The sequence below is a fragment of the Bombina bombina genome, chromosome 8, assembly GCF_027579735.1.
Source record: "Bombina bombina isolate aBomBom1 chromosome 8, aBomBom1.pri, whole genome shotgun sequence".
In the NCBI taxonomy this organism is placed as follows: Eukaryota; Metazoa; Chordata; class Amphibia; order Anura; family Bombinatoridae; genus Bombina; species Bombina bombina.
Window position 1 is genome coordinate 223,594,406 of NC_069506.1, and position 16,627 is coordinate 223,611,032.

A 16,627-nucleotide genomic window follows, 5' to 3' on the forward strand; every position below is an offset into this window, starting at 1 on the left:
TTTATGCTACAAAGCTGTACCTAAAACTCATAACTAAAGTGTTACAAAGTGCGCTAACACCCATAAACCACCTATTGACCCCTAAACCGAGGCCCTCCCGCATTGCAAACACTAAAATAAAATTATTAACCCCTAATCTGCTGCTCCGGACATCGCCGCCATTATTATAATTTATTAACCCCTATTCGGCCACTCCCCAACATAGTCGCCACTATAATAAACCTATTAACCCCTAAACTGCCGCCCTCCCGCATCGCAAACACTTGTTAAAGATTATTAACCCCTAATCTGCCATCCGCCCACACCGCCGCTATAATAAACCTATTAACCACTAAACCGCAAGCCCCCCACAACTAAATATACTAAATTAAACTAGTAACCCCTAAACCTCTGGCCTCTCACATCACTACATAAATATATTAACCCCTAAACCTAACCCTAACGTAACACCCCCTAACTTAAATATAATTAAAATAAATCTAAATACAATTTACAATTATTACCTAAATAATTCATATTTAAAACTAAATAAATTCTTACCTGTAAAATAAAACCTAAGCTAACTACAATATAACTAATAGTTATATTGTAGCTAGCTTAGGTTTTATTTTTATTTGACAGGTAAGTTTGTATTTATTTTAACTAGGTAGACTAGTTAGTAAATAGTTATTAACTATTTACTAGCTACCTAGTTAAAATAAATACAAACTTACCTGTAAAATAAAACCTAACCTACCTTACACTAACACCTAACATTACAATAAAATAAAATAAATTAAATTAATAAAATACAATTATCTAAATTACAAAAAAACCCTCTAAATTGCACAAAATAAAAAACAAAATTATCAAAAATAAAAACGAATTACTCCTAATCTAATAGCCCTATCAAAATAACCCCCCCCCCCCAATAAAAAAAAACCCTAGCCTACACTAAACTGCCAATGGCCCTTAAAAGGGCCTTTTGCAGGGCATTGCCCCAAAGATATCAGCTCTTTTACCTGTAAAGAAAATATACAAACAACCCCCCAACAGTAAAACCCACCACCCACACAACCAACCCCCAAATAAAAACCTGTCTAAATAAAACCTAAGCTAACCATTGCCCTGAAAAGGGCATTTGGATGGGCATTGCCCTTAAAAAGTGCATTTAGCTATTTTGCTTCCCAAACCCTAAGCTAAAAATAAAACCCACCCAATAAACCCTTAAAAAAACCTAACACTAACCCCCGACGATCCACTTACAGTTTTTGAAGACCGGACATCCATCCTCATCCAGGTGGCAGAAGTCTTCATCCAAGCGGGCAGAAGTCCTCATCGAAGCCGGCAGAAGTCTTTATCCAAGAGGGCAGAACTCTTCATCCAGACGGCATCTTCTATCTTCATCCATCCGGTGCGGAGCGGGTCCATCTTCAAGACATCCAACATCCATTCTCTAATTCCGATGGTCGATGTAGAATGAAGTTTCCCTTTAAGTGATGTCATCCAAGATGGCGTCCCTTACATTCCGATTGACTGATAGAATTCTATCAGCCAATAGGAATTAAAGGGGAAAAAAATCCTATTGGCCGGATGGATGAAGATAGAAGATGCCGTCTGGATGAAGACTTCTGCCCACTTGGATGAAGACTTCTGCTAGCTTCGATGAGGACTTCTGCCCGCTTGGATGAAGACTCCTGCCGGCTTCGATGAGGATGGATATCCGGTCTTTGAAAACTGTAAGTGGATCGTCGGGGGTTAGTGTTAGGTTGTTTTAAGGGTTTATTGGGTGGGTTTTATTTTTAGCTTAGGGTTTGGACAATGTAAAAGAGCTAAATGCCCTTTTAAGGTCAATGCCCATCTAGTTGCCCTTTTCAGGGCAATAGTTAGCTTAGGTTTATTTAGATAGGTTTTTATTTGGGGGGTTGGTTGTGTGGGTGGTGGGTTTTACTGTTGGGGGGTTGTTTGTATTTTTCTTTACAGGTAAAAGAGCTGATATCTTTGGGGCAATGCCCCGCAAAAGGCCCTTTTAAGGGCCATAGGCAGTTTAGTGTAGGTTAGGTTTTTTTATTTTGGGGGGGCTTTTTATTTTGATAGGGCTATTAGATTAGGAGTAATTTGTTTTTATTTTTGATAATTTGTTTTTTATTTTGTGTAATTTAGAGTTTTGGTTTTTTTGTAATTTAGATAATTGTATTTTATTAATTTATTTTATTTTATTGTAATGTTAGGTGTTAGTATAAGGCAGTTTAGGTTTTTATTTTACAGGTAAGTTTGTATTTATTTTAACTAGGTAGCTAGTAATAGTTAATAACTATTTAATAACTAGTCTACGTAGTTAAAATAAATACAAACTTACCTGTGAAATAAAAATAAAACCTAAGATAGCTACAATATTTTAACTATTAGTTATATTGTAGCTAGCTTAGGTTTTATTTTAGAGGTATGTATTTAGTTTTAAATAGGAATGATTTAGTTGCAAATTGTAAGTTTTATTTATATTTATTTTAATTACATTTAAGTTAGGGGGTGTTAGGGTTACGTTAGGGTTAGGTTTAGGGGTTAATATATTTATTTAGTGTTAGTGATGTTGGAGGCCAGAGGTTTAGGGGTTAATAACTTTAATATAGTGGTGGCAACATTGGGGGCAGCAGATTAGGGGTTAATAACTGTAATGTAGGTGGCGGCGATGTTAGGGGCAGCAGATTAGGGGTTAATAACTGTATGTAGGTGGCGGCGATGTTAGGGGCAGCAGATTAGGGGTGTTTAGACGTGGTTTTTATGTTAGGGTGTTTAAACATAACTTTTTCTTTCCAGATAGACATCAATGGGGCTGCGTTACAGAGCTTTTTTTTTCGCGATCGCAGGTGTTAGGCTTTTTTTTGCCGGCTCTCCCCATTGATGTCTATGGGGAAATCGTGCATGAGTACACCTTAGCAGCGCTTGTATTTGTGTGAGATATGGAGCTCAACGCCACCATATCGCCCGCGCAAGCCGGGTTTTTTCAAACCTGTAACACCTACGTTATGAAAGGGGTGCAATGAAAATAACGTACACAAAATAACTTGTAATCTAGCTGACAGACTAGAAAATGATCCTAAGGTTGGTTTGGTGGTTTGCAGGGTATTACTCTTACACAGAGAAAAGGATACTGTAGTTGATCCATTGATTGCTGGTCAATTGTTCCTATACTATTGAATACAAAGTTACTGCTCATCAAAACAGCAAGGCAAAATATCCAAGCATCATTCTTACTATCTCCCTAAAACAAAAAACAAACAAGTCATAAACTTAAAATACTGCATCGTCGACAGAGAACACAACAAACAAATAAACATAGGACAGGAATAAGAATATATCAGAAAAGTAAGACAATTAAATAACTTGATTATAATCTTTATCTGAAAGAAAGTCATTCAATTAAATCAATTTGTAATGTTTTGTATGTTAAGCTACTACAGGGTAGTAAAATAGAAAATGGAAGAGAAAGGAAAAATAGAGCAATCTGCAAAATATGTAAAAACATAATTTATGCTTACCTGATAAATTCCTTTCTTCTGTAGTGTGATCAGTCCACGGGTCATCATTACTTGTGGGATATTATCTGCTCCCCTACAGGAAGTGCAAGAGGATTCACCCAGCAGAGTTGCCATATAGCTCCTCCCCTCTACGTCACCTCCAGTCATTCGACCAAGGACCAACGAGAAAGGAGAAGCCAAGGGTGTAGTGGTAACTGGAGTATAATTTAAAAAATATTTACCTGCCTTAAAAAAAAAACAGGGCGGGCCGTGGACTGATCACACTACAGAAGAAAGGAATTTATCAGGTAAGCATAAATTATGTTTTCTTCTGTTAAGTGTGATCAGTCCACGGGTCATCATTACTTGTGGGATACCAATACCAAAGCAAAAGTACACGGATGACGGGAGGGATAGGCAGGCTCTTTATACAGAAGGAACCACTGCCTGAAGAACCTTTCTCCCAAAAATAGCCTCCGAGGAAGCAAAAGTGTCAAATTTGTAAAATTTGGAAAAAGTATGAAGCGAAGACCAAGTTGCAGCCTTGCAAATCTGTTCAACAGAGGCCTCATTCTTAAAGGCCCAAGTGGAAGCCACAGCTCTAGTGGAATGAGCTGTAATTCTTTCAGGAGGCTGCTGTCCAGCAGTCTCATAAGCTAAACGAATTATGCTACGAAGCCAAAAAGAGAGAGAGGTAGCAGAAGCTTTTTGACCTCTCCTCTGACCAGAGTAAACGACAAACAGGGAAGACGTTTGTCGAAAATCTTTAGTTGCCTGTAAATAAAATTTAAGGGCACGAACTACATCCAGATTGTGCAAAAGACGTTCCTTCCTCGAAGAAGGATTTGGGCACAAGGATGGAACAACAATCTCCTGATTGATATTCCTGTTAGTGACTACCTTAGGTAAGAACCCAGGTTTAGTACGCAGAACTACCTTATCCGAGTGAAAAATCAAATAAGGAGAATCACAATGTAAGGCTGATAACTCAGAGACTCTTCGAGCCGAGGAAATAGCCATTAAAAATAGAACTTTCCAAGATAACAACTTTATAACAATGGAATGAAGGGGTTCAAACGGAACACCCTGTAAAACGTTAAGAACAAGGTTTAAACTCCATGGTGGAGCCACAGCTTTAAACACAGGTTTAATCCTGGCCAAAGCCTGACAAAAAGCCTGAATGTCTGGAACTTCTGACAGACGCTTGTGTAACAGAATGGACAGAGCTGAGATCTGTCCCTTTAAGGAACTAGCGGATAACCCCTTTTCTAAACCTTCTTGTAGAAAAGACAATATCCTAGGAATCCTAACCTTACTCCAAGAGTAACCTTTGGATTCGCACCAATATAGGTATTTACGCCATATTTTATGGTAAATCTTTCTGGTAACAGGCTTCCTAGCCTGTATTAAGGTATCAATAACTGACTCAGAAAAACCACGCTTTGATAAGATCAAGCGTTCAATTTCCAAGCAGTCAGCTTCAGAGAAGTTAGATTTTGATGTTTGAAAGGACCCTGAATCAGAAGGTCCTGTTTCAGAGGTAACGACCAAGGTGGACAGAATGACATGTCCACCAGATCTGTATACCAAGTCCTGCGTGGCCATGCAGGCGCTATTAGAATCACTGATGCTTTCTCCTGTTTGATTCTGGCAATCAATCGAGGAAGCATCGGGAAAGGTGGAAACACATAAGCCATCCTGAAGGTCCATGGTGCTGTCAAGGCATCTATCAGGACCGCTCCCGGATCCCTGGATCTGGACCCGTAGCGCGGAAGCTTGGCGTTCTGTCGAGACGCCATGAGATCTATCTCTGTTTTGCCCCAACGTCGAAGTATTTGGGCAAAGACCTCTGGATGAAGTTCCCACTCCCCCGGATGAAAAGTCTGACGACTTAAGAAATCCGCCTCCCAGTTCTCCACTCCCGGGATGTGGATTGCAGACAGGTGGCAAGAGTGAGACTCTGCCCAGCGAATTATCTTCGATACTTCCATCATTGCTAGGGAGCTTCTTGTCCCTCCCTGATGGTTGATATAAGCTACAGTCGTGATGTTGTCCGACTGGAACCTGATGAACCCCCGAGTTGTTAACTGGGGCCAAGCCAGAAGAGCATTGAGGACTGCTCTCAATTCCAGAATGTTTATTGGAAGAAGACTCTCCTCCTGATTCCATAGTCCCTGAGCCTTCAGAGAATTCCAGACAGCGCCCCAACCTAGTAGGCTGGCGTCTGTTGTTACAATTGACCAGTCTGGCCTGCTGAATGGCATTCCCCTGGACAGATGTGGCCGATAAAGCCACCATAGAAGAGAATTTCTGGTCTCTTGATTCAGATTTAGAGTGGGGGACAAATCTGAGTAATCCCCATTCCACTGACTTAGCATGCACAGTTGCAGTGGTCTGAGATGTAGGCGTGCAAAAGGAACTATGTCCATTGCTGCTACCATTAGTCCGATTACCTCCATGCATTGAGCTACTGACGGGTGTTGAATAGAATGAAGGACACGGCATGCACTTTGAAGTTTTGTTAACCTGTCCTCTGTCAGGTAAATCTTCATTTCTACAGAATCTATCGGAGTCCCCAGGAAGGGAACTCTTGTGAGTGGAAAGAGAGAACTTTTCTCTTCGTTCACTTTCCATCCATGCGACCTTAGAAATGCCAGTACTATCTCTGTATGAGATTTGGCAGTTTGAAGGCTTGAAGCTTGTATCAGTATGTCGTCTAAGTACGGAGCTACTGAAATTCCTCGCGGTCTTAGTACCGCCAGAAGAGTGCCCAGAACCTTTGTGAAGATTCTTGGAGCCGTAGCCAGTCCGAATGGAAGAGCTACAAACTGGTAATGCCTGTCTAAAAAGGCAAACCTTAGATACCGGTAATGGCTTTTGTGAATCGGTATGTGAAGGTAAGCATCCTTTAAATCCACTGTGGTCATGTACTGACCCTCTTGGATCATGGGCAAAATTGTTCGAATAGTTTCCATCTTGAACGATGGAACTCTTAGGAATTTGTTTAGGATCTTTAAATCCAAGATTGGCCTGAAGGTTCCCTCTTTTTTGGGAACTACAAACAGATTTGAGTAAAACCCTTGTCCTTGTTCCAACCGCGGAACTGGATGGATCACTCCCATTAATAAAAGATCTTGTACGCAGCGTAGAAACGCTTCCTTCTTTGTTAGGTTTGTTGACAACCTTGACAGATGAAATCTCCCTCTTGGGGGAGAGGATTTGAAGTCCAGAAGGTATCCCTGAGATATGATCTCTAACGCCCAGGGATCCTGAACATCTCTTGCCCAAGCCTGGGCGAAGAGGGAAAGTCTGCCCCCCCACTAGATCCGGTCCCGGATCGGGGGCCCTCAATTCATGCTGTCTTAGGGGCAGCAGCAGGTTTTCTGGCCTGTTTGCCCCTGTTCCAGGACTGGTTAGGTTTCCAGCCTTGTCTGTAGCGAGCAACAGCTCCTTCCTGTTTTGGTGCAGAGGAAGTTGATGCTGCTCCTGCTTTGAAATTACGAAAGGAACGAAAATTGGACTGTCTAGCCTTGGCTTTGGCCTTGTCCTGAGGCAGGGCATGACCTTTACCTCCTGTAATGTCAGCAATAATCTCTTTCAAGCCGGGCCCGAATAAGGTCTGCCCTTTGAAAGGAATATTAAGCAATTTAGATTTAGACGTAACATCAGCTGACCAGGATTTCAGCCACAGAGCTCTGCGTGCCTGAATGGCGAATCCTGAATTTTTAGCCGCAAGTTTAGTTAAATGTACTACGGCATCTGAAATAAATGAATTAGCTAACTTAAGGAATTTAAGTTTGTGTGTGATGTCATCTAGTGTGGATGATTGAAGTGTCTCTTCCAGAGACTCAAACCAAAATGCTGCTGCAGCCGTGACAGGCGCAATACATGCAAGAGGTTGCAATATAAACCCTTGTTGATTTCTTAAGGTAACCCTCTAATTTTTTATCCATTGGATCTGAAAAAGCACAGCTATCCTCCACTGGGATAGTGGTACGCTTAGCTAAAGTAGAAACTGCTCCCTCCACCTTAGGGACCATTTGCCATAAGTCCCGTGTGGCGGCGTCTATTGGAAACATCTTTCTGAATATAGGAGGGGGTGAGAAAGGCACACCGGGTCTATCCCACTCCTTAGTAACAATGTCAGTAAGTCTCTTAGGTATAGGAAAAACGTCAGTACTCGTCGGTACCGCAAAATATTTATCCAACCTACACATTTTCTCTGGGATTGCAACTGTGTTACAATCATTCAGAGCCGCTAATACCTCCCCTAGTAACACACGGAGGTTCTCAAGCTTAAATTTAAAATTTGAAATGTCTGAGTCCAGTTTATTTGGATCAGAACCGTCACCCACAGAATGAAGCTCTCCGTCTTCACGTTCTGCAAACTGTGACGCAGTATCAGACATGGCCCTTGCATTATCAGCGCACTCTGTTCTCACCCCAGAGTGATCACGTTTACCTCTTAGTTCTGGTAGTTTAGCCAAAACTTCAGTCATAACAGTAGCCATATCTTGTAATGTGATTTGTAATGGCCGCCCAGATGTACTCGGCGCTACAATATCACGCACCTCCTGAGCGGGAGATGCAGGTACTGACACGTGAGGCGAGTTAGTCGGCATAACTCTCCCCTCGTTGTTTGGTGAAATATGTTCAATTTGTACAGATTGACTGTTTTTTAAAGTAGCATCAATACATTTAGTACATAAATTTCTATTGGGCTCCACTTTGGCATTAACACATATAGCACAGAGATATTCCTCTGAATCAGACATGTTTAACACACTAGCAAATAAACAGCAACTTGAAAATACTTTTCAAAGTAATTTACAAATAATATGAAAACGAACTGTGCCTTTAAGAAGCACAGAAAAAAATTATAACAGTTAAAATAATTAAGTTATAGCATCAATCTTTGTTAGAATATACAGTTTTAGCAAAGGATTGTTCCCCTCAGCAATTAAACAACACAACTTTAGCAAAGGTTTAATCCCATTAGCAAAGATAACAATTTCTGAAAGCAGGAAACAAATTACAGAATAAACGTTTTTATCTCAGTCAAACTATAATTCTCACAGCTCTGCTGTGCTGACTGAAATATTTGATGCATAGTAAAAGCGCCCCTCCCCCACACACACAGCAGTGAGGGAGAACAGAAACTGACAGAAAAAAACAGATTTAAGCAACTGCCAAGTGGAAAAATAGTGCCCAAACATTTATTCACTCAGTACCTCAGTAAATGAAAACGATTTTACATTCCAGCAAAAACGTTAAACATAATCTCTAGTTATTAAACAGCTTTATGTCTTTCTTACAGTGTAATTCTAGTGAATTACCATTCTCCCAGAATACTGAAGTGTAAAGTATACATACATGACATTATATCGGTATGGCAGGATTTTCTCATCAATTCCATTGTCAGAAAATAAAAACTGCTACATACCTCTATGCAGATTCATCTGCCCGCTGTCCCCTGATCTGAAGTTTACCTTACTCCTCAGATGGCCGAGAACAGCAATATGATCTTAACTACTCCGGCTAAAATCATAGCAAAACTCTGGTAGATTCTTCCTCAAACTCTGCCAGAGAGGTAATAACACACTCCGGTGTTATTTTAAAATAACAAACTTTTGATTGAAGATATAAAACTAAGTATAATCACCATAGTCCTCTCACACAACCTATCTAGTTGCTGGGTGCAAGAGAATGACTGGAGGTGACGTAGAGGGGAGGAGCTATATGGCAACTCTGCTGGGTGAATCCTCTTGCACTTCCTGTAGGGGAGCAGATAATATCCCACAAGTAATGATGACCCGTGGACTGATCACACTTAACAGAAGAAATAGTAGTTATTCACCAAAGAAAGAGAGTTATAAAAAACAGACCAAAAACAGTGAGTAATAGTACTAAAAGTAATATAAATATAACAAAGTAGCAAAGTGAGGTAACCTGGCAACATATAACAGTATTGTATACTCCTTCCCTTTGACATAATGTAGACTTTCAATATAAACAAGAATAGGGTGTTAAGAAACTTTTTTTTTAATATGTACAATAATTTGTAAAATATTCAATAGCACGTGTGAGCCATCCTTTTATAGGATTGGTTAAGTATAACCTAATATTACAGCCCAACATACAAAAGCAAAACCCTTAAAATACAAAAAAGGTTACTTTAGCCTATTTTAACACAGAGACTATGAACTCTAAAATACCACAATTTGGCTATTTTGAAGCACTTTAGAGTTATATTTAACCTGTCTGCCCACAATCGCAACTGGCAATACAGTATCAGCAGGATCTTGAAATGAACCCCTCAACTCTCATGTACAAACTTGCTTTACAAAACAAAATATTTCACAGCGTACACTTTAATCAATACCTGCAAATCTACCTGCAGCATAAGTATTCTGTTGGCACCCTATCTATAATGTTAAGGTTTAGGTAAAACTTTTTGCAGCTGCTTTGCTTTGGTTTTATTTGTAGAATTCCATTGTTGTGTTCTACTTACTATATAATCACGTATTTAGGTGTAGCTTCTCTTTGTAAATATTTTTAACTAAATTTTCATCTACGAGTGGTGCGCTAACAGGTACGCGCAAGCAAAAATGGGTTTATTGTGGGTGATTGCTTGCATTGGGTTACCGCTTGTGTGAAAACTTTTTACTTTCAACAACTGGAGAAAGCTTACTTCTAGCGGAGTTAGCGTGCAAATGGGATCGTTAAATACGGCTTCACTTATAACCTGCCCCAAATGTGCTAACTTAAATTGTAGCTGGGAATTTTCAATGTTTATATATAATAGCTCACAGAACAATGATGTAAATAATGTGTGTCTATCTCCTCTCCTCTTAAAATTATGTAACCCTTTGTTTTTTATAGGAATATAATTTAATTACTTGATTTGATTTAACTGTTACACATTTCCATTTATTTTTCTAGAGTTTTTTTAGCCCATAGTTTCATTCTAATACATTTGTTTGAAATACTATTAGTATTAGTATGCTACTCAAATTATATTGAATTCTAGGTCTTTTAAACAATTAACCATCTAGCAAAAGACACAACATTCCAACTCAATTGATAATCCTAACGTGTTTCAGTAGTTATTAACACATTAGACATTAAAGGGTCAGTAAACATTTCAAATGGAGCACAAAAAATAAATATATTCAACATAATAATTCCTAGTTACAATATTTTACACAATATCTGAGGGTTTTTTTCTCCCATAGACTTCAATGAAGTGGGAAACAAAACTAACACCCCTGCTCGCACACATCCCGATCGTATTTAACCAAGTGCGCTTAACCCCAAGTGCAATATGAATATTTCACATTTCAATGTTCCTTACATAGAAGAATACGTTATTTTTATATTTCTATATAAATATGATTTCTTTTGGTAAAATATATATCTATACATATATACTGTATATATATATATATATATATATATATATATATATATATACAAACACAAAGTAACAGTGGTGAACACAACAAAGTGAGTATCTCCACTGAAAACCAGAGTTGCGCACACTCACAATAAGGTATATTATAGATGATATTGTAATAATATAATGGTAAACAAATTACCTACCATAAAATGAAAACTTCTAAAAAAATATGGCAAAATATAATAAGATGAGAAAAATATATTCACATACTTATCACAATCTGAGACATCCAAATGAAAAACAAATAAAAAAAGTCTTTTCCTTCAGATGGCGAAATTAGAATGAAATTCAAGAGTGATGTTCAATGCTGCTCGTCACAAAACAACTCAAGGTTCAATTTGAGTAAAATGGTACAGCTGCAGAGATCTAAAAAAACAAGCGCACAGAAACACCTCTCATAGTGCAGATCAATTTAATACAATAAAACAGATATATATAAAAACAAGAACAACTTAAGGTATTCCCTACTCACAAGTGTAACCCCAATCTAATTAGCTAAGTATAGGTAGGTGGATCTCAAAGTGTCCCCACTTGTATTCGATTTTTCATCCAAATGTTGTCAAGAGTCTCCTCACTCCAAGTCTTATCGGTATCCCCAGTGGTACACGCTGTCAATATTGGTCCACTTGTCTGTGATTGTAGGTATCGCTAGTGTCAGTTCAAATTAACCGCTCAGTCCGCTCAGTCCGCTCAGTCCGCTCAGTCCGCTCAGTCCTTAGGAGGATTCCCCTTTAATCTCCACAAGCTCATTCTTTTTTTCCTCCTTTTCCATTAGGTCTGTAACCCTTAAGGTGTGAGCAGCTGCTGATCAGAAGAACTCTGAAATTTCCTAAGTAGACTTTAAGCAGCCAGCCAGGATACACGTCACAGGACAAGCTAGGGAGTGTGCATCTGTCATGTGCATGCATGCATGGGGTTACACTTGTGAGTAGGGAATACCCTAAGTTGTTCTTGTTTTTAGTTATATCTGTTTTATTGTATTAAATTGATCTGCACTATGAGAGGTGTTTCTGTGCGCTTGTTTTTTTTAGATCTCTGCATATATATATATATATAATTATTTATAGGTATAGATATAAACCGATATATATAGGAAAATCTATTTAAAAAAACTTAGAACATATTCCCCTATGCGAAGAACATTGGAATGTGAAATATTTACAGTATATACACAGTTAAACATTTTATTGAATATGAATATTGCACAAATATGATTTTTCATGTTTTCAGTTATTTGACTGCAGAGTGCTCCAATGAACATATATATATATATATATATATATATATATATATATATATATATATATATATATGTGTGTGTGTGTGTGCATATATATTTATGTGTTTATATGTGTATATACAGTATGTGCACACACCTATATATATATATATATATATATATATATATATATATATATATATGTACTGTATATATAAACATATAGTACATATACATATTTAGTCATGTATACAGTTGTGCTCATAAGTTTACATACTCTGGCAAAATTTATGATTTCTTGGCCATTTTTCAGAGAATATGAATGATAACACAAAAACTTTTCTTTCATTCATGGTTAGTGTTTGGCTTAAGCCATTTATTATCAATCAACTGTGTTTACTCTTTTTAAATCATAATGACAACAGAAACTACCCAAATGACCCTGATCAAAAGTTTACATACCCTGGTGATTTTGGTCCTATAACATGCACACAAGTTGACACTCTGGCCGCTATTTATGAAAGGCCTTGCGGACCTGATCTGACACTGCGGATCAGGTCCGCAAGACCTCGCTGAATGCGGAGAGCAATATGCTCTCCGTATTCAGCATCACACCAGCAGCTCACAAGTGCTGATGGTGCAACACCGCCCCCTGCTGACTAGCGGCCAATCGGCAGGGAGGTGTCAATAAACCAGATCGTACTTGATTGGGTTGATTTCTGGTGATTCCTGTCCGCCTGCTCAGAGCAGGCGGACAGCGTTATGGAGCAGCGGTCTTTGTGACCGCTGCTTCATAACTACTGTTTCTGGCGAGTCTGAAGACACGGGCCGTCAAGTTCCTTTCAGAGCTTAAGAGATAGGCCCCAAAGGGGTTTGAATGGCTATTAAAGGTAACCATCCTCACCTGTGATCTGTTTGCTTGTAATTAGTGTGTGTATAAAAGGTCAATGAGTTCCTGGACTCCTGACAGACCCTTGCATCTTTCATCCAGTGCTGCACTGACGTTTCTGGATTCTAAATCATGGAGAAAGAAAAAGAATTGTCAAAGTATCTGTAGGAAAAATGTAGTTGAACTGTATAAAACAGGAAAGGGATATAAAAATATATCCAAGGAATTGAGAATGCAAATCAGCAGTGTTCAAACTCTAATCAAGAAGTGGAAAATGAGGCATTCTGTTTGATAACATACTGCATTCATCTTGCTATCGATTCTGACCAAATTTCCTGTGCCTTTGTAGCTCACACATCCCCAAAACATCAGTGATCCACCTCCGTGTTTCACAGTAGGAATGGTGTACCTTTCATCATAGGCCTTGTTGACTTCTCTCCAAATGTAGCGTTTATGGTTGTGGCCAAAAAGCTCAATGTTGGTCTCATCACTCCAAATGACTTTGTGCCAGAAGGTTTGAGGCTTGTCTCTGTGCTGTTTGGCGAATTGTAAGCAGGATACTTTGTGGCATTTGCGTAGTAATGGCTTTCTTCTGGCAACTCGACCATGCAGCCCATCTTTCTTAAAGTGCCTCCTTATTGTGCATCTTGAAACAGCGACACCACATGTCCTGTATTTCACCTGAAGTTATTTGTGGGTTTGTCTTTGCATCCCGAACAATTTTCCTGGCAGTTGTGGCTGAAATTTTAGTTGGTCTACCTGATCGTGGTTTGGTTTCAACATTTTCCACTTCTTTATTAGAGTTTGAACACTGCTGATTTGCATTCTCAATTCCTTGGATATCTCTTTATATCCCTTTCCTGTTTTATACAGTTCAACTACCTTTTCCCGCAGATCCTTTGACAATTCTTTTGCTTTCCCCATGACTCAGAATTTAGAATCGTCAATGCACCACTGGATGAATGATGCAAGGGTCTGTCAGGAGTCCGGAAACTCATTGACCTTTTATACACACACACTACTTACAAGGAAACAGATCACAGGTGAGGATGGTTACCTTTAACAGCCATTCAAACCCCTTTGTGTCACCTTGTGTGTATGTTATCAGGACAAAAACACCAGGGTATGTAGACTTTTGATCAGGGGAATTTGGGTAGTTTCTGTAGTCATTATGATTTAGAAAGAGTAAACACAGTTGATTGATAATAAATGGCTTCAGCCAAACACTAACCATGAGTGAAAGAAAAGTTTTTGTGTTATCATTTATATTCTTTGAAAAATGGCCAAGAAATCATAAATTCTATCAGGGTATGTAAACTTATGAGCACAACTGTATGTATCTATTTCTATGTTTAAGCCCTTTGGTTGCTTTTTTTTTCTAAAACCTGAGACTTATTCTCTTTGAGCCCTTAACACTTTTTTATGCATTTGTTTAAAAATTATTTATTAGAAAGTGTTATTATTATGAGTCTAACTGTACTATTAAATGTATTTTTAATGTGTTTGTGAGACTTTTTTGTCTCGCATAAAGGTTAACCAGAGCTCTGAAGTCGTGCTAACCTGATGATTGTTAAATTCAATTGCACTCAAGCAAACGTGTTTACTCTCAACTTGTAATACAAATGATAAATCCCTTTTTATTTGTGTGCAACTGTTAGCGCACCACTTGTAATCTAGCCCTAAAGAAGAGGAAGACCTCTGACTCTCTGGGCGACCAGAAGGATCCTCAGATGGTTTGTAAAGTGAGGTAGCGTTTACAGATAACCAGGGCATTATTTAATTATGTAGAATGCTTTTATTTTTTGTTACCCATCTGCAATGTGTACTGTACTTTTAATGTTTAAGGGGTGTTAATAATTTCTAAAACACATGGTAAAATTATCAGTTGACTAGGAATTTATTGCCCCCTGCTAGATGGTTATTTATTTTAAAAGACCTAGGGGTAGATTTAATGAACAGTGGATGCTGCTATCTACACCTGTAGTTTCTAGCTCACTGGAAACAGAAGTTAAGAAGCAGCGGACTGAAATCATCCCGATTAGATACGATTGGGATGATTGAAACTCCCTGCTAGCAGCCAATTGGCCATGTAAGTGCAGGGGGCGGCATTGCACAAGCATTTCACAAGAACAGGGGAAACTAGTTCATGTGAGCCATATGGATAACATTGTGCTGACGCCCGTGGATTCTAACAACATAGCACTAATTGGCCTCTACTTATCAAGCCGTCAACTGCAAATACGCTGGAATTCCGCAGCGTATTTGTGGCGAGACTGATTCGCCATATTTATCAAGCCCTACAGACCTGCAAAAATAGAATTTTGTGACGTAAGCTACGATCGGCTGGACTCAGTCCGACACAGATTGATGCTTACGTCACTCCAGATGTGCCGAACGCAAGTTTGGCACAATCTGACTACTTTTGGAAGTTATCAAAGAACAACCAGGTATGGTCGGCACTTTTCCGGCCCAGCGTACCTGGTTTTCAATCCGCCGCCCTGGAGGTGGTGGATCTCATAGGAATCAATGGGAGTCTGACAGCAGCGAAAGCTCATGTTCGCTGCTGCCCGATATCCCATTGATTTCTAAGGGAGATGTCTGCACCTAACACCCTAACATGTACCCCGAGTCTAAACACCCCTAATCTGCCCCCCCTACACCGCCGCCACCTACATTAAACTTATTAACCCCTAAACCGCCGCTCCCGGACCCCGCTGCAACTAAATAAACTTATTAACCCCTAAACTGCCGCTCCCGGACCCTGCCGCAACTAAATAAAATGTTTAACCCCTAAACCTCCGCTCCCGGAGCCCGCCGCCACCTACATTAAACTTATTAACCCCTATCCTGTTCCCCCCTACACCGCCGCCACAATATTACATTTATTAACCCCTATTCTGCCCCCCCCCTACACCGTCACCACTATAATAAAGTAATTAACCCCTAAACCTAAGTCTAACCCTAACCCTAACACCCCCTAACTTAAATATAATTTAATTAAAACTAAATAAAATTACTATTATTAACTAAATTATTCCTATTTAAAACTAAATACTTACCTATAAAATAAACCCTAATATAGCTACAATATAACTAATAGTTACATTGAAGCTATTTTAGGATTTATTTTTATTTTACAGGCAACTTTGTATTTATTTTAACTAGGTACAATAGTTATTAAATAGTTATTAACTATTTAATAACTACCTAGCTAAAATAAATACAAAATTACCTGTAAAATAATTCCTAACCTAAGTTACAATTACACCTAACGCTACACTATCATTAAATAAATTAAATTAATTAACTACAATTCCCTACAATTAAATACAATTAACTAAAATACAAAAAAAACCACACTAAATTACAGAAAAACAAAATACAAGAATTTTAAAATAATTAAACATAATCTAAGCCCCCTAATAAAATAAAAAAGCCCCTCAAAATAATAAAATTACCTACCATATACTAAATTACAAATAGCCCTTAAAAGGGCCTTTTGCGGGGCATTGCCCAAAAGTAATCAGCTATTTTACCTGTAAAAAAGAGAAATACAACCCCCC

The 16,627-nt window shown here is 38.7% G+C and overlaps 1 protein-coding gene across 2 annotated transcripts in view; it reads right to left on the minus strand.

The window, feature by feature from the left end:
• The window catches only part of LOC128638947 (guanylate-binding protein 1), a 159,405-nt gene that overhangs the window by 42,558 nt on the left and 100,220 nt on the right, over positions 1–16,627 (minus strand). For both annotated transcript variants that reach the window (XM_053691080.1, XM_053691078.1), the window contains exon 4: positions 3,132–3,241. In XM_053691080.1, the coding sequence (XP_053547055.1) occupies positions 3,132–3,241 (110 nt within the window). The remainder of the gene's footprint in view (positions 1–3,131; positions 3,242–16,627) is intronic.